Here is a 26,211-nt window from a genome sequence, read left to right as displayed (position 1 = left end):
AGATATTTAATGTTCAAACTGATAAACTTTATTGTTTTTGTGCAAATATTTGCTCATTTTGAAATGGGTGCCTACAACACTTTTCAAAAAAGATGGGATAATGGTATGTTTACCACTGTGTTACATCACCTTTCCTTCTAACAACACTCAATAAGCATTTGGGAACTGAGGACACTAATTGCTAGTGTCACAATTGGGTATAAAAGGAGGCTCCCCAAAAGGCTCAGCTGTTCACAAGCAAAGATGGGGCGAGGATCACCACTTAGTGAACAACTGTGTGAAAAAAGTCCAACAGTTTAAGAAAAATGTTTCTCAATGTTCAATTGCAAGGAATTTAGGGATTCCATCATCTACAGTCCATAATATAATCAGAAGATTCAGAGAATCTGGAGAACTTTTTACACATAAGCGGCAAGAATGAAAACCAACATTGAATGCCCGTGACCTTCGATCTGTCAGGCGGCACTGCATTAAAAACCAACATCATTGTGTAAAGTATCTTACTGCATGGGCTCAGGAACACTTCAGAAAGCCATTGTCAGTTAACACAGTTTGTCGTTACATCTACAAGTGCAAGTTAAAACTCTACCATGCAAAGCGAAAGCCATACATCAACAACATCCAGAGACACCGCCGCCTTCTCTGGGCCTGAGCTCATTTGAAATGGACAGACACAAAGTGGAAAAGTGTGCTGTGGCCTGATGAGTCCACATTTCAAATTGTTTTTGGAAATCAAGGACGTCCAGACAAAAGAGGAAAAAGACCATCCAGATTGTTACCAGTGCAAAGTTCAAAAGCCAGCATCTGTGATGGTATGGGGGTGTGTTAGTGCCCATGGCATGGGCAACTTACACATCTGTAATGGCACCATCAATGCTGAAGGGTACATCCAGGTTTTGGAGCAACTCATGCTGCCATCCAAGCAACGTCTTTTTCAGGGACGTCCCTGCTTATTTCAGCAAGACAATGCCAAGCCACATTCTGCACGTGTTACAACAGCATGACTTACAACAGCATATGACTTACAACAGAGTGGCATCATAGTAAAACAGTACGGGTACTAGACTGGCCTGCCTGCAGTCCAGACCGGTCGTCCATTGAAAATGTGTGGCACATTATGAAGGCAAAATACGACAACAGAGACCCCGGACTGTTGAACAACTGATGTTGTACATCAAACAAGAATGGGAAAGAATTCCACCTACAAAGCTTCAACAATTAGTGTCCCCAGTTCCCAAATGCTTATTGAGTGTTGTTAGAAGGAAAGGTGTTGTAACACAGTGGTAAACATACCACTATCCCAGCTTTTTTGAAAAGTGTTGCAGGCACCCATTTCAAAATTAGCAAATATTTGCAAAAAACAAAAAGATTATCAGTTTGAACATTAAATATCTTGTTTTTGTGGCGTATTCAGTTGAATATAGGTTGAAGAGGATTTGCAAATCATTGTATTCTGTTTTTATTTACATTTTACACAACGTCCCAACTTCACTGGAATTGGGGTTGTATATATAAATTTAGTTGGAATTACAGCCTACATCTCCAAAAAGGAAAAAAAAAAATCTAAATATTAGAATATTTGATAAGATCAATTAAAAGCACATTTTCACATAAAAACCTTCTGTCCATCTGTAACAAAGACGCATATGTATATTGGGGTCTGTGTGGGACTGTGGAAAGGACACAGCATGTGAATGCGCTCATGCACTAGCTCCCACCCAACGTCCGATTTCAGACCTTTAATTATTTCTGCAGCCACAGCGTTTAAGCAGACCGATGGATAATCATGCTGCATTTTGCAGGCGGAGCACAAAGAACTGTGCGCACAGTTGTCTGTGTGCACATTAGTCTGTGTGAGCTGATCACAGCTAATATGATCTGTTCGGTGTGTGTAAACTGCACCAACAACAGATAACTGCACACAGTGCACAAACGACTGGAAGAGTACAGAAATATGTCTGGAACTATATGTTGCCTTCACTCCAGTTACTACCAGAGGACGGTGGAGCTTATGTGATTATCTCTTCTCAGTCTAAGATATTTCACAAAGTAAGATTTTACAGTTTTGTGGGTAGTTGAGCAGACTGTAACACAGTGGATAGAGCTGGTATTATTGTTGTTATGAGGTCTCTGAATGGAAGATAGAGGAAATATGAAACTGACCCTGACTCAACACACCAAATCAGTAGGTGGCGGTAGAGTTCCAGTAATGAACATGCATCCATTGGCTCTGGAATCAGCACCAAACATCATGGTCCTTCTGAATGATAGGTCCTGATTTTTTTAAATTTACAATTGTTCAGTTTGTTTTTACTGAAGAGGTAATCAGATTAAATATAATATATAACCTCTGACTGTGTTCACCCAATATTTTAGTGCCTGTAAGTCGGGAAAAAAAAAATCAGGTTTCTTTAAGTAACAATTAAAACAAATGCTGAATCTAAAAGTGAGCAAAAGTTTATTTAGTATGATGTAAACTGAATAACAAGTCAAACAAAAAATAACGTTTTAAGTACGGGATCTCTCAGGCTTTTGTATTTTTAAAATACAAAAATTTATTACATCAAAACATTTCTAATGAAACTACACAACACATGATAATGGATTGCATAAGTATTCACCCCATTAACCTTTAGGCCCTGAAAGGGTGGACCCTTTGTAAGGCTGATCGGTCCTCTGGTAAGCCCATTGGGCTCAAAGGGTTAAAAAAACTACCGCTAAATCATCATTTTACAGCCAGGCACTTTATCTACGGGCAGGTCAAGGGATAGATACAAATAAAAATGAGTGAAAAACTATAGGATTCATTAAAATCAATCATTAAGAAACAGAATATGGTGCTGTATGGTAAATCTGTCTATTGTGTGCAGTTCTCAAAAACTGAATGACCATGAAGATGAGTGAGGGAAGCCATCAAAACACCCATAACAGCTTTGAAGGACATAGCTAGAAGTTTCAGTAGCTGTTACTGGAGAAAATGTGCACCGTGCAATATTTGTCTGTTGCTTCTGTGGTTACTGTGTTTTGGCAAAATGGTACAAAAAAGTAATAATAATAAGATGTACACAAAACACTGATTGGAAAAGGGTGACTATATTTGCAGTTAAATAGTCTTTCTTTTTGTTAATTTTTTTCTTTAAAGTGAACTAGTATTTTCTAATATAGTGCTATTTTTTAAGTTGATGATACTCTACAGGGATTTTCATTATTTCAAAGTCACCAGAACTAAAAAATAAAATGGACATTGGAAATTCTAGTTGGCTGACGTTTGGCAATGCATGTGTGAATTTTTGAGTTTGGTCATCTTTTTTCAACTATTTCCTATTTTTCTATTGTAATTTTTTAACATAAGAATATTAAGGCACCTTTTTCTAGTATAATCTTAGTGATAAAGCCATACTATATAACTCTGCAGTGAGTGTTCATGGATCAATCCCAGAATATAATGGTGGGAGGAATAAAAAAAGAAGGTATCAGATCTTAAATGCATCTGTGATTATATTTATTGTTCACCGGCATTTGTTTGTTTTTCGTGTTTTAGGAGGATAACTCTGAAAGTAATGACTGGATTTCGATGAAATGAAAAATGATTCAACTTTGGAGGTGAACCGGAAAATATTCTGCAACGTTGTGCATATATATATTGGTGATAGAAAAGTTTTGATCCTGAAACAGAAAAAGTAGGACATGTTTGTCCAGGATAAGACCTTTTACGAGAACAGTTTTAAGGCACTGCAGTGATGCTGGAAAAAGTGTGTGGACTTACCTGGGAAGTAGGTTGAAAAATAAAGAATTACATTATTTCAGTTGTGGGTTCTTCTTGGTCTGGATCAAAACTTTTCAGTCAACCCTTGTAGCCAAATTTAATTCAAAAAGTTGTGAGGATATTGACGAATGATGGATAATGTTGTAGGGATTTTATATTTTGCATTTTATCTAGAACATAATTTGGATCAAGGATCCAGAAGAAAATTCAATGACAAATTTTTCATCAAAAAATGATAATCACAATTTCTTTTATTTATTTGACGTAGCAAAAAAAAGCACAAAGAACTACAAAACAGCAATGAAAAATAATGATTATAGGCAAAACCTGTACAAGAAAAAAAATACAGTTTTACAATTGGTCAACCTAAAGTACAGTGGAGTAATAAAAAAAAAGCTTCTCCACCCAGACAGCTGAATGGTTCACAGAGCTGCTGATCATAAACAACATCTCTCTACACATAGTCAAATCTCTGGTTGGACTGTCTCCCTTCAACACTCTGGGCCTTGTATGAGTCATGGTAGGCTGGCCGGGCTCGCGAGTCCACCTTGTAGATGTGAGATGGCGCTTTGTACGACATTCCATCATACCTGAGGCCACAAAACAAGAAAACATCATGAAAATTCAGAAGATTTGCAGTAATTAGAAATCTGTGTGCTCAGGATAAGGTCTGACCAGTGTCATTGTTGGCATTTAACAAGTATCCTGCAGTGATATACAGTAGTGTGCCTAGATAGAAAGAGTGCGGTCAACTCAGAACATGGCGCCATTTTGGGTCCAACTGCGCTGAACTACTGAACTTCCTTTAATGTTTTCAACATTTTTTTAAATCATTTAACCACATACAGCAACACATCCAGGTACAGGTGCTATCAAAATAAATATAAAAATCGTTAAGCTATCAAATTTACATAAATTTTATGATAATCTCTGGATTATGCTTTATTCTGGACTAATTTGACCCTCAACAAGCTTTTTTCTTTCTACATTCATCACCTCCAAACATTTTCCTCTTTTACCAACTTTGAGCTGTAAAGTTGTGGAGTTTTCTGATCCATTTGTAATCACACTGTAAAAGCTGTTATAATATGATGGCAGATGAAGGATTGAAAGCAGAAAAGTGTCAAATCACAGGCTTTGTGTCTGATTTAACAGGTGCACGTCAGGATTCCAGTCTGAACAGGGTTTGAAAAAAATAAACGGTCGGACTTTTAATCAGGGAAATGACTCTGATTCCACTTTGCTCAAATTGGCGAGTGTCAGAGCTGAACTTTAATTTGTACCTCTGCATGTCCAGACTGATTGGTGTTTTTAATGGAAATACATTGCAATCGGACGGGACATTTTTCTGCTGTGAGGGAGATGCATGTAACGGATTCGTTAAAGTCAGTAGGCGCCGAACATCTACGGGGAATCCTGAATTGGGACGTGCGCCTCATTAATGACCGGGTCAAAATTTCCTCAGAATTTTTTTTTCTGCCAAATGTATTTGATCTATTATCAAAATGTGATCGGCATGCGCACTGCAAAAGCAGTGAAACAGGCAACATGTTTGCTGCTTTCACTGTGCAGCCTGATGTGTGCATCAGGTTGCGGGTCAGAGTCTGAGCACGGTGTGAAAAAAATAAATGGTTGGACTTTTAATCACGTAAATGACTTTGGTCCCACATGTGAGGGGTTTTTAATGGAAATACATTGTAATCAGACGGGACATTTTATCCGATGTGAGCAAAAATATGTTGTACAAAATCCATTATATACAGTGTTTATTACATGTGAAACAATACAAAAACTTTGGGACTTTTTTTGTCCGGTGACTGCAAATAGCCGGTTTATGTGATGACTATTTAGATGAGTTTTACTGTACATGGGACTGAACAATAAATTTACCTCTCAAAATTTTGACAATGAACTCGGCTTCCATCCCACATGGATGACTTCATTTTGCCAAATTTTTCTTCTGTTCTAATCTGAAGGGAATCTGTATATCTTCAAGCCCTTGTTGTGTAGTAAAATCACCAGTGTGAAATTAAAACTGACAGTGAACTCATAGTCCCGCGCTGACTGGAGTAGGATCTATGTACACTGGCAGTGTTAATTCAGCACTGTCAGTGTTAGTTTTACACTGGCAGTTTTACTATGTGTGTCTGTTTGTGCCTTCAAATGCACAATAACCCTGCATTTTCAGTGAATAAATAAATACTTAAAATAGCTGGATTTACATGCAGATAGATTAACAGCGAACGCCATTTTGTACCCAAGATGGCACCATGAGTCACATGACCAATTTTTTTCGACTCGTCATGTCGCCACTCTCTCTGTCACACTAATATATGGGACAAAAAATAAAACAAACAAACAGACAGTCAGACAAAACAAAACATGCACACACAAACACCAAGAGCAGGACCATTGGGATGAAGAGAGGTCGGATGCACCCCCCCGACACACACACACACACAAACACACATTTTTAAAGCTTGGTCCATGGATGTACCGGCGTGCCCAACTCTATTTTTTGTCATATTTCTATTAATAGATCAGCAACACAATGTCACAGACACTCTATTCAACTACATCCTGAAACTACAGTGTCACCTCTTGTTTCAGTTCATGATGCAGAAGATCTTTGAGTCACAGCCAACTCTAGTGGCTGGAGAATGTCAGTTGCTTGCCAAAGCGCAGCATGTCTCTGTGGAGGATTCTTACTGAAACATGCCACTGAAGGCTCATAAATGCGAATGGTCCTGTCAGCCTGAAAACACTTAGTCCTACAGACAAAGATAATTGTCATAACAAGAAGGATTTTTTTTTTTCCAGGCTCAACTCCCTGCTCAACCCTTAATGGAGCAAAGGAAAAGTTTTGTGAGGGCTTTCCACTTTTCATCACTGCTTTTTTTTTTTAATGATTATAATTTTAAATGGGTCTCTGCCATTGATGTTTCCCAGTGGTTGGAGCTGCTGCTCTGCATTGCATATATTTTTATTTAGACATATGTTAAAATATATTGATACTGTTTTGATACTGTTTTTACTGTGTGATGTAAAGATTTTGGTAAACCAATTTGTAGCACCAAAACGGTTTGTACACATGAATAAAAATATATATTCACTCAAGATTTGAGAAATTGTGAAAAACACATTTCATGTTTTCAGGTTTAGAGCCAAATTAATTCTGTGTACAGTGTACTAGACAAATATGTGCAACATATTCTGAAAGCTGAGACTGTTCTGAACATTTTGATATCCACCACATGGGCATGATTATAGAAGAAACTATCTTAAAACAGGAATTACTGAAACTGCTGTAAAATTGGAAAAAAAAAAAATACCCTTGGATCCCAGAAAGTTGGAGCCAGTTAGTCAAATCAAATCAAATCAATTTTATTTATATAGCGCCAAATCACAACAAACAGTTGCCACAAGGCGCTTTATATTGTAAGGCAAGGCCATACAATAATTACGGAAAAACCCCAACGGTCAAAACGACCCCCTGTGAGCAAGCACTTGGCGACAGTGGGAAGGAAAAACTCCCTTTTAACAGGAAGAAACCTCCAGCAGAACCAGGCTCAGGGAGGGGCAGTCTTCTGCTGGGACTGGTTGGGGCTGAGGGAGAGAACCAGGAAAAAGACATGCTGTGGAGGACAGCAGAGATCAATCACTAATGATTAAATGCAGAGTGGTGCATACAAAGCAAAAAGAGAAAGAAACACTCAGTGCATCATGGGAACCCCCCAGCAGTCTAAGTCTATAGCAGCATAACTAAGGGATGGTTCAGGGTCACCTGATCCAGCCCTAACTATAAGCTTTAGCAAAAAGGAAAGTTTTAAGCCTAATCTTAAAAGTAGAGAGGGTGTCTGTCTCCCTGATCTGAATTGGGAGCTGGTTCCACAGGAGAGGAGCCTGAAAGCTGAAGGCTCTGCCTCCCATTCTACTCTTACAAACCCTAGGAACTACAAGTAAGCCTGCAGTCTGAGAGCGAAGCGCTCTATTGGGGTGATATGGTACTATGAGGTCCCTAAGATAAGATGGGACCTGATTATTCAAAACCTTATAAGTAAGAAGAAGAATTTTAAATTCTATTCTAGAATAAACAGGAAGCCAATGAAGAGAGGCCAATATGGGTGAGATATGCTCTCTCCTTCTAGTCCCCGTCAGTACTCTAGCTGCAGCATTTTGAATTAACTGAAGGCTTTTCAGGGAACTTTTAGGAGAACCTGATAATAATGAATTACAGTAGTCCAGCCTAGAGGAAATAAATGCATGAATTAGTTTTTCAGCATCACTCTGAGACAAGACCTTTCTAATTTTAGAGATATTGCGCAAATGCAAAAAAGCAGTCCTACATATTTGTTTAATATGCGCATTGAATGACATATCCTGATCAAAAATGACTCCAAGATTTCTCACAGTATTACTAGAGGTCAGGGTAATGTCATCCAGAGTAAGGATCTGGTTAGACACCATGTTTCTAAGATTTGTGGGGCCAAGTACAATAACTTCAGTTTTATCTGAGTTTAAAAGCAGGAAATTAGAGGTCATCCATGTCTTTATGTCTGTAAGACAATCCTGCAGTTTAGCTAATTGGTGTGTGTCCTCTGGCTTCATGGATAGATAAAGCTGGGTATCATCTGCGTAACAATGAAAATTTAAGCAATGCTGTCTAATAATACTGCCTAAGGGAAACATGTATAAAGTGAATAAAAATGGTCCTAGCACAGAACCTTGTGGAACTCCATAATTAACCTTAGTCAGTGAGGAGGTCTGTAAAATTCCAGTAAATAACACTGTAAAACCTACTCCAAATTCAATTGTGAAAAGTTGGATTCTGATACATACAGGTGAGGAAGTGTAAACTTACTATTTTGGGTCATGTTGGTACATTTTAACATGCAAAATGACTGCAAATGACTGCTCCTTCATTCATGCACAGTCTAACAGCTTTATGTTGCGCTGACAGTCAGCTGCGATGTGGAGCAGTAGGACCGCAGCACTCATTGTGGCCAGTGGTCAGCTCCCTCCCTGCATTATTTTAAATGTCATCCATCCCAATGACGTGATTACATGTCAACCATGGTCCCTTGACATACGCATAACTGTAGTGCATATGTGCGCATGTGACCATGTCAATCAGTACATGATCGACACACGACACCCCCACTGTCAATGTACACTGGCACATGAGTGTAAACAGTGTTCAGATATGGAGCAGCAAAGCACTCAAATGAATGGTCACGTGCCACGTGAGGTGCAGCGGACCGGCGAGCTGTTTTTATTTTTTGCCATGTCAAAAGAGCCTGCAGATACATGTGCATGGCGGTTGCATGTTGTGACGAAGTGCTGTTCTTCATGGCACGATATCTGTTCTCCAGCTTTGAGTAGCAATGACAGTAGTCAAGTGCAACATGGCTGGTCTTGGTGATCATCTGAAGGCTTTGGTGCACCCGCGTGTGCTGGCATCATCTGATTGCCTCGGTGGATGCGCCAGGGCTGTGATCATCAGTGATCGCGTGTCACGTGACGTGGCTGTCCGGTCGGCTGGCGCTATGACATGCAGGAGGGCTGGGTTTTTAATTTACATTTCTGTTGTGGTGTGGGATTGGGATATGCCGTGGTGTTTCACAGCTGTCAGCTGATCAGTCATGGACATGACAGGCATCCAGTTGTGCATGCTGCGCTGACAGTGACCACACTGCACTGCAGCCACCGTGCGAGCCTTCACAACCTCAGCTGCATCTTGATAGGCTCGTGCTGTGTGGGGGAACACACTCACATGCCATATGTGTTGCGGGGGGGGGGGGGGGGGCACTGTGTTGCTTGGTAATGGCACACCCGTGCTGCATTTAGGAAATGTGGGGCCATTCACACAGTGAGCTCAAACGTTGTCGCCTGCTCTCTATGTTCGTGTGGACTGCGCGAACAGCCCCACCTTTTCTTAGTGCCCCGCGAGTGATGTTGGATGTTCATTGGTGGCACCTGAACTCCAGCCAAATCTGTCCAAGAGTGGGTCGAATGGCCACTCGCACAGTAGTCAACGATTTTGGGCCGCTGGTGTGAAGGCCGCCTCGATGGTGTCATTCAGCCACAGTTCAACACGGACAATGATTTCATGCATCTTCTTGGCCACGGCACGATATATCCAACCTGCGTACGACATTCCTTTCAAATGCTGCGAACGCGATTAAATAACAGTGCAGCCCCATCTTGCCCGCTGTTCGAATGGGTTTCTGGTGTAAGCAACACACGAATATAAAGTGCATGTGCCATGCCAGAATGAATGTGGTGACTGCTGTCTGAGGGGTTCGAGTGCAGCTCCGATTTCCAAAGAGTGCCATTTGACTTCTTCGTGCGCCATTCTGCCTCAATCGTGTTATGTGTGAAGGGGCCCTAAAGGGAGTTGGTGTCTGTTGCAAGAATGTCTTTTGGTGACAAAGAGGAAAGAACATACAAACCCCTCCACCATGATAAGGTGGCGATCCAGTGAGGGGATGAGATCCAGGGGGAAGTGACTAGGTTGAGAATCACAACTCCAAATCTGACACCATGGTCCTGTGTCAGAAAAGGGTTGACTGTTTTCTCTGGGTCAGGGGAGAGTTATCGCCTGAAGTGGATCGGATATAAGTATCTTACGGTCTTCTTCATGAGTGGAGATAAAGGCTCTTTCACATCTTGATGATTTGGCCTGCATATACCAACATATTAAAAATACACCAAATACGCTGGTGTATGTCTACTAAGTTATGAAATTTTGTATAGGTTAAGAGCATTTGAATCATGCTGATATACGGCATATATGGTGAGTTTGTCAAAAAAAAAAAAATTGTGCATGCGCAATATTTTTCGGAGCATGCCAGCATATGGCTTATATGTCAATCAATCAATCAATCAATTTTTTTATATAGCGCCAAATCACAACAAACAGTTGCCCCAAGGCGCTTTATATTGTAAGGCAAGGCCATACAATAATTATGTAAAACCCCAACGGTCAAAAACGACCCCCTGTGAGCAAGCACTTGGCTACAGTGGGAAGGAAAAACTCCCTTTTAACAGGAAGAAACCTCCAGCAGAACCAGGCCCAGGGAGGGGCAGTCCTCTGCTGGGACTGGTTGGGGCTGAGGGAGAGAACCAGGAAAAAGACATGCTGTGGAGGGGAGCAGAGATCGATCACTAATGATTAAATGCAGAGTGGTGCATACAGAGCAAAAAGAGAAAGAAACAGTGCATCATGGGAACCCCCCAGCAGTCTACGTCTATAGCAGCATAACTAAGGGATGGTTCAGGGTCACCCGATCCAGCCCTAACTATAAGCTTTAGCAAAAAGGAAAGTTTTAAGCCTAATCTTAAAAGTAGAGAGGGTGTCTGTCTCCCTGATCTGAATTGGGAGCTGGTTCCACAGGAGAGGAGCCTGAAAGCTGAAGGCTCTGCCTCCCATTCTACTCTTACAAACCCTAGGAACTACAAGTAAGCCTGCAGTCTGAGAGCGAAGCGCTCTATTGGGGTGATATGGTACTACGAGGTCCCTAAGATAAGATGGGACCTGATTATTCAAAACCTTATAAGTAAGAAGAAGAATTTTAAATTCTATTCTAGAATTAACAGGAAGCCAATGAAGAGAGGCCAATATGGGTGAGATATGCTCTCTCCTTCTAGTCCCCGTCAGTACTCTAGCTGCAGCATTTTGAATTAACTGAAGGCTTTTTAGGGAACTTTTAGGACAACCTGATAATAATGAATTACAATAGTCCAGCCTAGAGGAAATAAATGCATGAATTAGTTTTTCAGCATCACTCTGAGACAAGACCTTTCTGATTTTAGAGATATTGCGTAAATGCAAAAAACCAGTCCTACATATTTGTTTAATATGCGCTTTGAATGACATATCCTGATCAAAAATGACTCCAAGATTTCGCACAGTATTACTAGAGGTCAGGGTAATGCCATCCACAGTAAGGATCTGGTTAGACTCCATGTTTCTAAGATTTGTGGGGCCAAGTACAATAACTTCAGTTTTATCTGAGTTTAAAAGCAGGAAATTAGAGGTCATCCATGTCTTTACGTCTGTAAGACAATCCTGCAGTTTAGCTAATTGGTGTGTGTCCTCTGGCTTCATGGATAGATAAAGCTGGGTATCATCTGCGTAACAATGAAAATTTAAGCAATACCGTCTAATAATACTGCCTAAGGGAAGCATGTATAAAGTGAATAAAATTGGTCCTAGCACAGAACCTTGTGGAACTCCATAATTAACTTTAGTCTGTGAAGAAGATTCCCCATTTACATGAACAAATTGTAATCTATTAGACAAATATGATTCAAACCACCGCAGCGCAGTGCCTTTAATACCTATGGCATGCTCTAATCTCTGTAATAAAATTTTATGGTCAACAGTATCAAAAGCAGCACTGAGGTCTAACAGAACAAGCACAGAGATGAGTCCACTGTCCGAGGCCATAAGAAGATCATTTGTAACCTTCACTAATGCTGTTTCTGTACTATGATGAATTCTAAAACCTGACTGAAACTCTTCAAATAGACCATTCCTCTGCAGATGATCAGTTAGCTGTTTTACAACTACCCTTTCAAGAATTTTTGAGAGAAAAGGAAGGTTGGAGATTGGCCTATAATTAGCTAAGATAGCTGGGTCAAGTGACGGCTTTTTAAGTAATGGTTTAATTACTGCCACCTTAAAAGCCTGTGGTACATAGCCAACTAACAAAGATAGATTGATCATATTTAAGATCGAAGCATTAAATAATGGTAGGGCTTCCTTGAGCAGCCTGGTAGGAATGGGATCTAATAAACATGTTGATGGTTTGGATGAAGTAACTAATGAAAATAACTCAGACAGAACAATCGGAGAGAAAGAGTCTAACCAAATACCGGCATCACTGAAAGCAGCCAAAGATAACGATACGTCTTTGGGATGGTTATGAGTAATTTTTTCTCTAATAGTTAAAATTTTGTTAGCAAAGAAAGTCATGAAGTCATTACTAGTTAAAGTTAATGGAATACTCAGCTCAATAGAGCTCTGACTCTTTGTCAGCCTGGCTACAGTGCTGAAAAGAAACCTGGGGTTGTTCTTATTTTCTTCAATTAGTGATGAGTAGAAAGATGTCCTAGCTTTACGGAGGGCTTTTTTATAGAGCAACAGACTCTTTTTCCAGGCTAAGTGAAGATCTTCTAAGTTAGTGAGACGCCATTTCCTCTCCAACTTACGGGTTATCTGCTTTAAGCTACGAGTTTGTGAGTTATACCACGGAGTCAGGCACTTCTGATTTAAAGCTCTCTTTTTTAGAGGAGCTACAGCATCCAAAGTTGTCTTCAATGAGGATGTAAAACTACTGATGAGATACTCTATCTCACTTACAGAGTTTAGGTAGCTACTCTGCACTGTGTTGGTATATGGCATTAGAGAACATAAAGAAGGAATCATATCCTTAAACCTAGATACAGCGCTTTCTGAAAGACTTCTAGTGTAATGAAACTTATTCCCCACTGCTGGGTAGTCCATCAGAGTAAATGTAAATGTTATTAAGAAATGATCAGACAGAAGGGAGTTTTCAGGGAATACTGTTAAGTCTTCTATTTCCATACCACAAGTCAGAACAAGATCTAAGATATGATTAAAGTGGTGGGTGGACTCATTTACTTTTTGAGCAAAGCCAATAGAGTCTAATAATAGATTAAATGCAGTGTTGAGGCTGTCATTCTCAGCATCTGTGTGGATGTTAAAATCGCCCACTATAATTATCTTATCTGAGCTAAGCACTAAGTCAGACAAAAGGTCTGAAAATTCACAGAGAAACTCACAGTAACGACCAGGTGGACGATAGATAATAACAAATAAAACTGGTTTTTGGGACTTCCAATTTGGATGGACAAGACTAAGAGTCAAGCTTTCAAATGAATTAAAGCTCTGTCTGGGTTTTTGATTAATTAATAAGCTGGAATGGAAGATTGCTGCTAATCCTCCGCCCCGGCCCGTGCTACGAGCATTCTGACAGTTAGTGTGACTCGGGGGTGTTGACTCATTTAAACTAACATATTCATCCTGCTGTAACCAGGTTTCTGTAAGGCAGAATAAATCAATATGTTGATCATTTATTATATCATTTACCAACAGGGACTTAGAAGAGAGAGACCTAATGTTTAATAGACCACATTTAACTGTTTTAGTCTGTGGTGCAGTTGAAGGTGCTATATTATTTTTTCTTTTTGAATTTTTATGCTTAAATAGATTTTTGCTGGTTATTGGTGGTCTGGGAGCAGGCACCGTCTCTACGGGGATGGGGTAATGAGGGGATGGCAGGGGGAGAGAAGCTGCAGAGAGGTGTGTAAGACTACAACTCTGCTTCCTGGTCCCAACCCTGGATAGTCACGGTTTGGAGGATTTAAGAAAATTGGCCAGATTTCTAGAAATGAGAGCTGCTCCATCCAAAGTGGGATGGATGCCGTCTCTCCTAACAAGACCAGGTTTTCCCCAGAAGCTTTGCCAATTATCTATGAAGCCCACCTCATTTTTTGGACACCACTCAGACAGCCAGCAATTCAAGGAGAACATGCGGCTAAACATGTCACTCCCGGTCTGATTGGGGAGGGGCCCAGAGAAAACTACAGAGTCCGACATTGTTTTTGCAAAGTTACACACCGATTTAATGTTAATTTTAGTGACCTCCGATTGGCGTAACCGGGTGTCATTACTGCCGACGTGAATTACAATCTTACCAAATTTACGCTTAGCCTTAGCCAGCAGTTTCAAATTTCCTTCAATGTCGCCTGTTCTGGCCCCCGGAAGACAATTGACTATGGTTGCTGGTGTCGCTAACTTCACATTTCGCAAAACAGAGTCGCCAATAACCAGAGTTTGATCCTCGGCGGGTGTGTCGCCGAGTGGGGAAAAACGGTTAGAAATGTGAACGGGTTGGCGGTGTACACGGGGCTTCTGTTTAGGGCTACGCTTCCTCCTCACAGTCACCCAGTCGGCCTGCTTTCCCGGCTGCTCGGGATCTGCCAGGGGGGAACTAACGGCGGCTAAGCTACCTTGGTCCGCACCGACTACAGGGGCCTGGCTAGCTGTAGACTTTTCCACGGTGCGGAGCCGAGTCTCCAATTCGCCCAGCCTGGCCTCCAAAGCTACGAATAAGCTACACTTATTACAAGTACCGTTACTGCTAAAGGAGGCCGAGGAATAACTAAACATTTCACACCCAGAGCAGAAAAGTGCGGGAGAGACAGGAGAAGCCGCCATGCTAAATCGGCTAAGAGCTAGTAGCTACGCTAAGCTAGCGGATTCCTAAAAACACGCAAAGTGAATAATGTGTAAATAATTTAGAGGTGATTCAGCAGAAGGAGTGCTTTAGTTAAGGCACGTAAAGATTACACTGGGAAACAAATCGTAATCTAGATAACTAGATCAATCTAACTGCGCAGATTAAACAGCTAACAGATACAGAAAAACACCGCTGTGCTCTGGAACAGGAAGTGATACAATACCGCAGTGAGAGCCAACCACCAGTAGAGGCAAGTGTAAGCTCACGCATACGCGGGCCATAAGTTGTAAGGTAAGCTATACAATTGTTGACACATGTTACTTGTAAGTTACTTACAAGTCAAAATACATTGAAATAATGTCTAGCATACCCAAAATGTATGAGTAACTTGCTTTGAACCTATGTGTAACTTATCTCCAATGCACATTGACACATGTAGATGTATTTGATGTGTTACAGATGACCACAGAACTTACTGAATGTGCAGGCTACCATAAAATGGCCTATTATGCATTTCCACAATGGGTACTAAAATATCCAACCCATACCATAATATCCAACCCGTACCATACCATTTTTTTCAGCACCCTTTGGCTGGGGTCCCAAAATTATGGACCAGTTACAAAAGGGAGGCGTTAACTTGTTGCTGTGCATTGACTGGCTGAACAACTGAAAGTTACATTTCTCATACAAACAGTTCAGACTGTGTCAAATATTAAAACCATTCACACACTTAGTAAATATAAAGTCTTAATCAGAAACCTTTTAATCTTACCTGTTTGTTTCAGTTAGATTCATCATCACAGCCTGATGAAAACCTATCCACATAAAGCATCCATATTTTGGAGAACGGCATATGAAAATACTTTATTTACTTGTACTGAAGTATGTAAATGCAGTGTTTGTAAAGAAGTCCCTCTGTGTTTGTCTACTGCCGGTGTTTTTCTCAGCCTGAACCAGAGAACACTGGCGCTTTGTCCCACAACAAGAAAATTAAGAGTACGTGTGCTCGATGACGTGCATGTCAAAATCTACATCTACATGCTTGGCCTACAAAACAAAAGGATACTGCTCATGGTGGAAACACAAGCCAAGCCAGACTTAACTACTCCAACTCGTACCATACCGTTCCGTACTAACCGAGACTGTTCGGTGTTCAGACTGTTCGAGAGTTGAGCATGAGATCGATAGATGGATTGGGGCATTGTCTAATGTTTTACAAATGCTGTACCAGACCGTCATGTTGAAGAAAGAGCTGAGCCAAAAGATGCAACGCTCAATTTACCAGTTGATTTTCTCTCCTATCCTCACCTATGGTCATGAACTTTGGGTAATGATCAAAAGAATGAGATACAAGTGGCGGAAATGAGGTTCTTCCATCAGGTCTCTGGACTTACACTCCTGGACAGGGTGAGAATTTTGTCTATCCAGGAAGGACTCAAAGTACTGAGATGATTCCGTCATCTGGTGAGGATTCCAGGCACGTCCAAATGGGAGGAGCTCTTAGGGAAGACCAAGGACACACTGGAGGGGCTATATTTCCCAGTTGCCTTTGGAATGCCTCAGAATCCCCCGGGAAATGTTAGAAGACTTGGCCAAGGATAGGGAAGTGTGGGATGAGCTTCTTGGTCTACTGCCGTAGTCACTCAGAAAATGAGTGAATGATTCTATAAAATATTAAATAAACATAAATGCTATTTTATTTTCTTGTTGCTTACTGGCTCAAAAGCATCAAGTGGTTAAAAATAAAGGTACGCTATGATTTGCTGTTGGCTTGGCCCAGCTCCAGGCAATGTTTATCATTTTATACATTTGGATTACATCTTGGAGTTTAACATGACTTTTGGTTTAAAATATCATCTGTATCACCTAGCAGCTGCACAGCACTGCTTGGATATCCAAACTAAAACTAAGTTCCCTCAGTTTCTTGCATATGTGCATAAGTGAAAGTGCATCACAATTCATTTCTCATCTCAAACAATTTGAATCATCACACATTTATATTGATTTTGAAATGATTTGTGATTTACTATTACATCCTCAATTAGTAAACTTGCTCTGTGTTGCATGGTGCCAAATGGTTGGTGTACTTGTTTCAAAACAGAAGGCTCCTGGTTCAAGACCACGTGTACTTGTATTCCATGTAATCTGTTGTTGAATCAAGAAGGGCAGCTGGTGTAAAACCTGTGCCAGTTAAACATGCAGGTCAGCCGTGGTGACCCTGAGTGAAAAGGGAGAAGCCAAAAACTCTTAATAGCAGGAGTCGTGGCCAAGTGGTTAGAGCATTTGGTTTCCGTGCAGAAAGCTCCTGGTTCAAATCCCCCACCCCTGCCCATTTGTCCATGTAATGTGGAGTTGCATCAGGAAGGCCTCTGGTGTAAAATTTGTGCCAAATCAACATACAGATCCACCTTGGGTTTGCTGTGGTGACCCTGAGTCAAAACAAGAGAGCAGCTGAAAGGTCTTACTTTCACAAAAGTTCTTAATAGAAACTTTATTTTCTTCCACTGAACACATGCCATTTGTGGCGATATGCATTGGATGAGCTGGCAGGCTTCTTTTTGACCAAGACTCCATATCCGAGTGGCAGTTCCTCTCGGATATGGAGAGACTGCAGGCTTACTTGTAGTTCCTAGGGTTTGTAAGAGTAGAATGGGAGGCAGAGCCTTCAGCTTTCAGGCTCCTCTCCTGTGGAACCAGCTCCCAATTCAGATCAGGGAGACAGACACCCTCTCTACTTTTAGGATTAGGCTTAAAACTTTCCTTTTTGCTAAAGCTTATAGTTAGGGCTGGATCAGGTGACCCTGAACCATCCCTCAGTTATGCTGCTATAGACGTAGACTGCTGGGGGGTTCCCATGATGCACTGAGTGTTTCTTTCTCTTTTTGCTCTGTATGCACCACTCTGCATTTAATCATTAGTGATCGATCTCTGCTCCCCTCCACAGCATGTCTTTTTCCTGGTTCTCTCCCTCAGCCCCAACCAGTCCCAGCAGAAGACTGCCCCTCCCTGAGCCTGGTTCTGCTGGAGGTTTCTTCCTGTTAAATGGGAGTTTTTCCTTCCCACTATCGCCAAGTGCTTGCTCACAGGGGGTCGTTTTGACCATTGGGGTTTTTACGTAATTATTGTATGGCCTTGCCTTACAATATAAAGCGCCTTGGGGCAACTGTTTGTTGTGATTTGGCGCTATATAAATAAAATTGATGATTGATGATGATGATTGATGCAACACACACAGAAACATTCTGCGTGCACAGAAAACACGCAGCAGACACAACCATCCAGTTGATGCCACTAACAGCAGCCCCATTTGCTCTTATGGCTCTATGCAGATGTGTTTTGGCAGACAGCGGTTCAGCTGGGACTTTGTCACAGCACAAGTGGCCATTTCTGTTGGCATACATATTCTATGTGCCTATAGACTGCTGGTGAATATTAAAAAATAGATTTAATTAACACTCTCTTTATTTATAAGTACTGTCTCTATGTTTTGCACAAACTCCAATCATCTGAAATAAAGCAAATCTAGAAGTAGAAAATATTACAATTCCTTTTAAAGGGTGCTAATCCCCATAGAAGCCCATGTTAAAATGTCGAACTTTACAGCAGAAATAAACATGTTTACAGCCTGGTACAACAGTCTCTATTGCTAGTTTCCTCCTCAATGACAACTGTTATGGTTGATTATTTTTTTCAAAATAACTCATCAGTTTAACATATTTTAAGCCATAAAATTATGAATAATTAGGGGCGGAGTGGCTTTGATTGACAGCTAGTGTGTGCCTTGGGTCCAGCGCCCCACTCACCAAGACTGCTAGCTGGGGTGGAAGCTAGTTGTTGTGGACTGAATGTGTCTGTCCTTGCTGAACATTTTAATATTTGTAATAATATGGCTTGTTGTGTGGTTACAGATCATCTGAGAACTCTGCTCCAGTATGTTTGTCGAGTGAAACGTCTGTGTGTGAGAACATAATACAGACACAGGTATTGTTACCATGATTTTGAAATAGAATTCAGTGTTGCAATGGTTTGGCCTATGTCTTGTGCCTGTCAAAATGACATGGATTATTTAGTCGGTGTGTCCCTGGTGGAGCGTACCGCTGCTTCTTCTCTGGACTCATTCCACGGCAGGCAAGACACATGAAGATGCCTCCAATGAACAGAACGGCTGCACCGATCCAACCGACGAACAGAGCCGGGCCAAACGTATACCTGAAAGGAAGTGCAGTTACCAAACACTGGCAGTGAAATTGTTCTCGGAAAAAGGTGTCACACTTGTAACTGGTAGTTACCTTGGAGCTAGAGCTCCGGTGAGTCCACCAATAGTAGTGCTGAATCCACTTGCATATGTTGTGAATTCAAAACTTTGAACAATCAAGTTAGCGAAGGCCGATACCCCAGCAATGCCACAGACACCTGGAAATTATAATTACCAAATACTACTGGAAACAGTGCAAAAAGTGATCATTTGGACAACAGAGCGCCATTCTGCACTGTAAACCCGAACAAGTTAGCAGAAGTCAAAAATATTGATGCAATTAATTGCCATTAATTCATAAACTTAAAAGTCAATTGTTCCTATAACTTAAAAGTTAAGATTACATGCTACTTGTACCTCATGATTAAAAGTAAATTAAATGATTCATTAAGTAAAAGTAAGTCCCATGCCATACCAAGATGCTGATTAGACTCCATGATTAGTGCACAGGTGTGCCTTAGACTGTCCACAATAAAAGGCCACTCTGAAAGGTGCAGTTTTGTTTTATTGGGGGGGGATACCAGTCAGTATCTGGTGTGACCATCATTTGCCTCATGCAGTGCAACACATCTCCTTCACATAGAGTTGATCAGGTTGTCAACTGTGGCCTGTGGAATGTTGGTCCACTCCTCTTCAATGGCTGTGCGAAGTTGCTGGATACTGGCAGGAACTGGTACATGCTGTCGTATACGCTGGTCCAGAGCATTCCAAACATGCTCAATGGGTGACATGTCCGGTGAGTATGCCGGCCATGCAAGAACTGGGACATTTTCAGCTTCCAAGAATTGTGTACAGATCCTTGCAACATGGGGCCGTGCATTATCCTGCTGCAACATGAGGTGATGTTCTTGGATGTATGGCACAACAATGGGCCTCAGGATCTCATCACGGTATCTCTGTGCATTCAAAATGCCATCAATAAAATGCACCTGTGTTCTTCGTCCATAACAGACGCCTGCCCATACCATAACCCCACCGCCACCATGGGCCACTCGATCCACAACACTGACATCAGAAAACCGCTCACCCACACGACGCCACACACGCTGTCTGCCATCTGCCCTGGACAGTGTGAACCTGGATTCATCCGTGAAGAGAACACCTCTCCAACATGCCAAACGCCAGCGAATGTGAGCATTTGCCCACTCAAGTCGGTCACGACGACGAACTGGAGTCAGGTCGAGACCCCGATGAGGACGACGAGCATGCAGATGAACTTCCCTGAGACAGTTTCTGACAGTTTGTGCAGAAATTCTTTGGTTATGCAAACCGATTGTTTCAGCAGCTGTCCGAGTGGCTGGTCTCAGACGATCTTGGAGGTGAACATGCTGGATGTGGAGGTCCTGGGCTGGTGTGGTTACATGTGGTCTGCGGTTGTGAGGCTGGTTGGATGTACTGCCAAATTCTCTGAAACGCCTTTGGAGACGGCTTATGGTAGAGAAATGAACATTCAATACACGAGCAACAGCTCTGGTTGACATTCCTGCTGTCAGCATGCCAACTGCACGCTCCCTCAAATCTTGCGACATCTGTGGCATTGTGCTGTGTGATAAAACTGCACCTTTCAGAGTGGCCTTTTATTGTGCGCAGTCTAAGGCACACCTGTGCACTAATCATGGTGTCTAATCAGCATCTTGATATGGCACACCTGTGAGGTGGGATGGATTATCTCAGCAAAGGAGAAGTGCTCACTATCACAGATTTAGACTGGTTTGTGAACAATATTTGAGGGAAATGGTGATATTGTGTATGTGGAAAAAGTTTTAGATCTTTGAGTTCATCTCATACAAAATGGGAGCAAAACCAAAAGTGTTGTGTTTATATTTTTGTTGAGTGTATGACGGAATGTTTTGGAGTTATGGGGTAAAAACAGCAAAATGGTGACAAAGGTCAATTTCAGTTTGTACAGGGGTCAAAAGTTAAAGTTGCTCCAATTTCAGCATAAAATTATGCAAATTATTGGTTGAAATAAAAGGATCAATAAATGGAATAGTTTTGACTGTTTTGAATGCTTTGTCTCCAAAGTAAAGGTCAAACAAGGTCAACATCCATTGAATTCTATGACATGTGACATATGTTACGCTGTAACATGATAACTAAGCATGACAGATGGTGCAAAGTATTCCTTTTAAGAACCCTATTAACCCAAACAATAATTTGCAGATTATTTTACTGAAATTGGAGCAACTTTAACTTTTGACCCCTGTACAAACTGAAATTGACCTTTGTCACCATTTTTGCTGTTTTGACCCCATAACTCCAGAACATTCTGTCATAGAGAATCCAAACAATACCTTTTTGGGAATATTATGATCAGACAAGTAATGTGATATAGTTTTTAACATGATTGGAGCATTTTTAAAGTTTGACCTCTGTGTAATTCTTCATTGACCCCTACCTGACTACAGCTACCACCCTGGGATGACTATCATACATTTTTGTGTAGGCCATGATACACTGAGGCTGGATTCTAAGTGTTGTTTTATTCCCCTTAAGTGGTACCGAAAACCTGCTTGGTCCATGGACTAATATAATTAGAAATTCTTTTAAGTTGTGCTTAAGTTATGCTTTGAAGTTTAGCTTATTTAATATACAATTAGTTCAAGTCAATCAAAAATTCTGAGTTTAATTTTCTCAAAAACAAAGTCCATGTTACACTTACTTGAAATATTTAAATAAGTACAATGTTTACTTTTAACTTACATGATGTAATATTTTTAATTAATTTGAATGTTTGGGTTTACAGTAGTGATATCTGCACACCTGCAAGAAGAAACAGGATCCCGGCTGTCAGGGTCATTGTGGCTTTGATGTTGTCCTCCATGTTCCCCATCTTCAGGCATTTCAGGGCAAAAATGCCGGTAAGACAGCCGATCGCTCCGAGAACAATGCCAACAATCATCAATGCACGTACAGCTTGAAGAAGGGCTGAAAATCAAATGTGCATAATTTAGGATGGTATGTTTGTTTAAATGTAAAAATAGTACACCAAAGTGAATTATTTGAATGCTAAATAGTCTAATTAACCAAAAATAACAAGGCAACATTGGCTTCTGAATTTTCATAAGAATAAATGGGCCTATAAGTATTATATTTCACTTTTATTTCATATATGAAGTCAAATATATTTAACCAAAAATACTGCTTATAATTCAAATAAACAGATTTGATTGATGGAAGAATAACAGTCATTTGTTTTGGTAATCAGTTCATCATAAATAATTTATCAAAGTAAAATCCTAAGTTTTTAAACCATCCTATCTTTCTGTAAATGGAAATTATTATAAAGGTAATTGCCTCCTCTCCTTTTACATCACTCTAAAAAGTGAAATTTTTTTTTTTTTTTGATTTGGCCTTTTGAGCAAACAAAGCAAGCAAACTCATGATGTAATTTTGGTGAATATAATATAATCTTGAACTATTTTCTAATTTTTCTTTGAGTAGTCATTCCACAAAAATAATAACCAAGAGAATGTTGTGTAACATATTATTATTATTATTATTATTATTATTATTGTGCTAATTACACACCTTCCAGAATGATCTGTTTTAAAATCTCCTTTTCTTGCATTTACAGGACAAAATTAAGGTACTTTAATGCTGAGATGTTCACAGGTAATAAACAGCTGCAATTATTGCTATTTTTTCCAAAGAATTACAACTGTTGTCTTAAACATATCTATAACAATCACAAATATTTTTGCTCAAATATTGATTACGATATATATCAGCCAAATGTTTTAAATCTAAAATAGACTTAAGAAGCTCAATAAACATGACATTTGATGAAATTAAATGGAAAAAGTCCAAGAAACAAGAATAAATGCAAGAAGAAATAAACTAAAACTGCAGCAGCAGTGTAGTTAGAACTCAGGACTTAGTGTTCCATGTAGTGAAGCACTGATTTCATTGACCACTGATGTTGTAACTATATTATTATTATAACCTTAAGCCTTTAAGGCAGTATATACAATGCGCGCTACACTACATTCAGCTGTTAAGTGCAGAGTGTGGAAATGTACTTGAAAGCTTGTGCTTGCTCAGCTAAGCTTAAGCTTTTTCATCATTTGATTCCAGAGCGACATCATCTTTTCTGCAGTCCACTGCATTTTTACACAGGGCAACGAGGAAAAGCTGCCCCCAGACCTTCCAAATATTTCTAAAGTCCTCCCAGCTCTTTGAGGAAATGTTCTCCCAATCAAAGAGCCACTTCATGCCTATTTTCTTTAAAGATAATTCTCTTACCTGGCAGTCCGAGGATGGTAAAATACGGCCTGCATTGCGTTGTACCGTATGCTGTTCCTACACACGAATTCCACAGACCAGAATAGGTGTAAACATTTGTTACTATTGTAAAAGACCGGTCTTGTAAGCTCCACATGTCCATCGCTGTGGCAGCTGATATTAAAAACTGGCCCAACACAGACAACATGAGGCCTGATAACTGAATCAGCGAGACAGCCATTTTAACAAAAACGCAACCAAAGTAACGGAGTTATGAAATGGCAGCGCCCACACTCGGGCTTATCATCATGAACTGCCCTTATCACATGTTTACCTTAATTTTTCAACACGCTTTGTTCCAGTTTCAGGAAATAGTAGCAGTGAGAATTTCCACCCTTTAGCGATAAAGGCCGTGGTTTGACCTTTCGCCATTATTTTCCCATTATCCCCATCAAAGAAAAAACATCTCAATACAACAGAGCCTCTTGTATGTTTTAACTGAACCACTGCACAATATTACATTGAAACCACTGATTAGTACGTTTAAAAAACTCTACCCTGACCATCTTTATATTATATAGGTTCACATACAGCCTGTGGAATTCAGACAGCAACTGTATTTGTTGTGTTGACGTTGCCGCAACAAACCTTACAGTACCTGGCAGTCCCAGAATGGTGAAATATGGACGGCACTCCGTGAATCCGGAGCTTTGCCTTACGCAGGAGTTCCAGAGGCCTGAATACGAGTACACGGCAGTCACAACACTGTCAAAGAGGTCCTGCGTCGCCCACTGGTCCATCCCAGTGGCAGCGATGATTCCTGCTAAACCCAATAAACTGAGCAAGAAGCCTATCACCTGACAGAGAGTGGCTGCCATGGTGCTGTCTTCTGTGCTGCTGGAAAAAGGTAAAATAAAAACTAAAAAGAATTTTAAAAAATGATGTGGAGTTGAGCGTTTTTCACTACTGCAGGTCTGATTCTGATATGGGCACGTTTGATGTCTAGAAGGACTTCAGCAGTGACCTGGAGTGTTTGCATACCATCCCTTACAGAATGAACTGGGTGGAGCCTATCAGTATCAGTCAAATGTGATTAATGTTTCACGCTGGTTAATGCATTGCTCACAGGAGTCATGTTTCTTCACGCAAACTGTTTAACACAATCCACAAATAAGAGACGAAACCAAGCTGGTACCTATACCTCAACCCTCAGCCATCAAACAGTCCACATCCACGGAAATCTGGGACAATTTTCCACCCTAACACTTTTTTGTTTAAAATAATTATGAATTAACCCATCTATCTCTCCTCACATACAGTAGTGTTCAGAATAATAGTAGTGCTATGTGACTAAAAAGATTAATCCAGGTTTTGAGTATATTTATTATTGTTACATGGGAAACAAGGTACCAGTAGATTCAGTAGATTCTCACAAATCCAACAAGACCAAGCATTCATGATATGCACACTCTTAAGGCTATGAAATTGGGCTATTAGTAAAAAAAGTAGAAAAGGGGATGTTCACGATAATAGTAGTTGTGGAACAAACAGGTGTGAATCAGGTGTCCCCTATTTAAGGATGAAGCCAGCACCTGTTGAACATGCTTTTCTCTTTGAAAGCCTGAGGAAAATGGGCCCTTCATGACATTGTTCAGAAGAACAGCGTAGTTTGATTAAAAAGGTGATTGGAGAGGGAAAAAATTATACACAGGTGCAAAAGATTATAGGCTGTTCATCTACAATGATCTCCAATGCTTTAAAATGGACAAAAAAACCAGAGACGCGTGGAAGAAAATGGAAAACAACCATCAAAATGGATAGAAGAATAACCAGAATGGCAAAGGCTCACCCATTGATCAGCTCCAGGATGATCAAAGACAGTCTGGAGTTACCTGTAAGTGCTGTGACAGTTAGAAGACGCCTGTGTGAAGCTAATTTATTTGCAAGAATCCCCCGCAAAGTCCCTCTGTTAAATAAAAGACATGTGCAGAAGAGGTTACAATTTGCCAAAGAACACATCAACTGGCCTAAAGAGAAATGGAGGAATATTTTGTGGACTGATGAGAGTAAAATTGTTCTTTTTGGGTCCAAGGGCCGCAGACAGTTTGTGAGACGACCCCCAAACTCTGAATTCAAGCCACAGTTCACAGTGAAGACAGTGAAGCATGGTGGTGCAAGCATCATGATATGGGCATGTTTCTCCTACTATGGTGTTGGGACTATATATCGCATACCAGGTATCATGGATCAGTTTGGATATGTCAGAATACTTGAAGAGGTCATGTTGCCTTATGCTGAAGAGGACATGCCCTTGAAATGGGTGTTTCAACAAGACAATGACCCCAAGCACACTAGTAAACGAGCAAAATCTTGCTTCCAAACCAACAAAATTAATGCCTCGTACATGTGAAGAAGTCATGAAAAACTGTGGTTATACAACTAAATACTAGTTTAGTGATTCACAGGATTGCTAAAAAAGCAGTTTGAACATAATAGTTTTGAGTTTGTAGCGTCAACAGCAGATATAGATATGTTTTTCAGAGTTGTTATGAATGTCTTGGTGGTTTTCCTCACTAACTTCCTTCCTGCACAGTCACTTAGATTTTGAGAACTGTCTTCTCCAGACTGATTTACTATACAGTACCGTACTATTTCTGTTTTTAAAGAGTGATATAAATAAAGTCTAAGATATA

General features: G+C 40.5%; 1 protein-coding gene across 2 annotated transcripts; it reads right to left on the bottom strand.

The window, feature by feature from the left end:
* Positions 1 to 4,048: 4,048 nt before the first annotated feature.
* On the bottom strand, positions 4,049 to 24,449 carry LOC117518053 (claudin-18-like). Of its 2 annotated transcripts, none has more exons than XM_034179130.1 (5): positions 24,177 to 24,449; positions 22,058 to 22,222; positions 19,329 to 19,452; positions 19,135 to 19,248; positions 4,049 to 4,356 (listed from the first exon to the last, which is right to left on the bottom strand). In XM_034179130.1, exons 1-5 carry the CDS (start codon positions 24,394 to 24,396, stop codon positions 4,221 to 4,223), a joined length of 759 nt encoding a protein of 252 aa, XP_034035021.1. In that variant the 5' UTR covers positions 24,397 to 24,449; the 3' UTR covers positions 4,049 to 4,220. The 2 variants fall into 2 exon arrangements, with proteins under 2 accessions (XP_034035021.1, XP_034035022.1); XM_034179131.1 differs by lacking the exon at positions 24,177 to 24,449 and adding an exon at positions 23,540 to 24,050.
* Between the last annotated feature and the right edge of the window lie 1,762 nt (positions 24,450 to 26,211).

The sequence above is a fragment of the Thalassophryne amazonica genome, chromosome 10 (assembly GCF_902500255.1).
Source record: "Thalassophryne amazonica chromosome 10, fThaAma1.1, whole genome shotgun sequence".
NCBI classification, from domain to species: domain Eukaryota; kingdom Metazoa; phylum Chordata; class Actinopteri; order Batrachoidiformes; family Batrachoididae; genus Thalassophryne; species Thalassophryne amazonica.
The sequence above is the reverse complement of the archived record's forward strand: the minus strand, read 5'-3'. Positions and strand labels throughout refer to the sequence as shown.

Excerpts from the sequence above, each read along its gene's own strand:
- LOC117518053 (XM_034179130.1), bottom strand. The coding sequence starts at position 24,396 with ATGGCAGCCACTCTCTGTCAGGTGATAGGCTTCTTGCTCAGTTTATTG. Across the intron at positions 19,249-19,328 it reads ACCGGAGCTCTAGCTCCAAG|GTATACGTTTGGCCCGGCTC; the intron begins GTAACTACCAGT and ends ACTTCCTTTCAG. Across the intron at positions 4,357-19,134 it reads AGTCCAGAGAAGAAGCAGCG|GTATGATGGAATGTCGTACA; the intron begins GTACGCTCCACC and ends TTGTGGCCTCAG.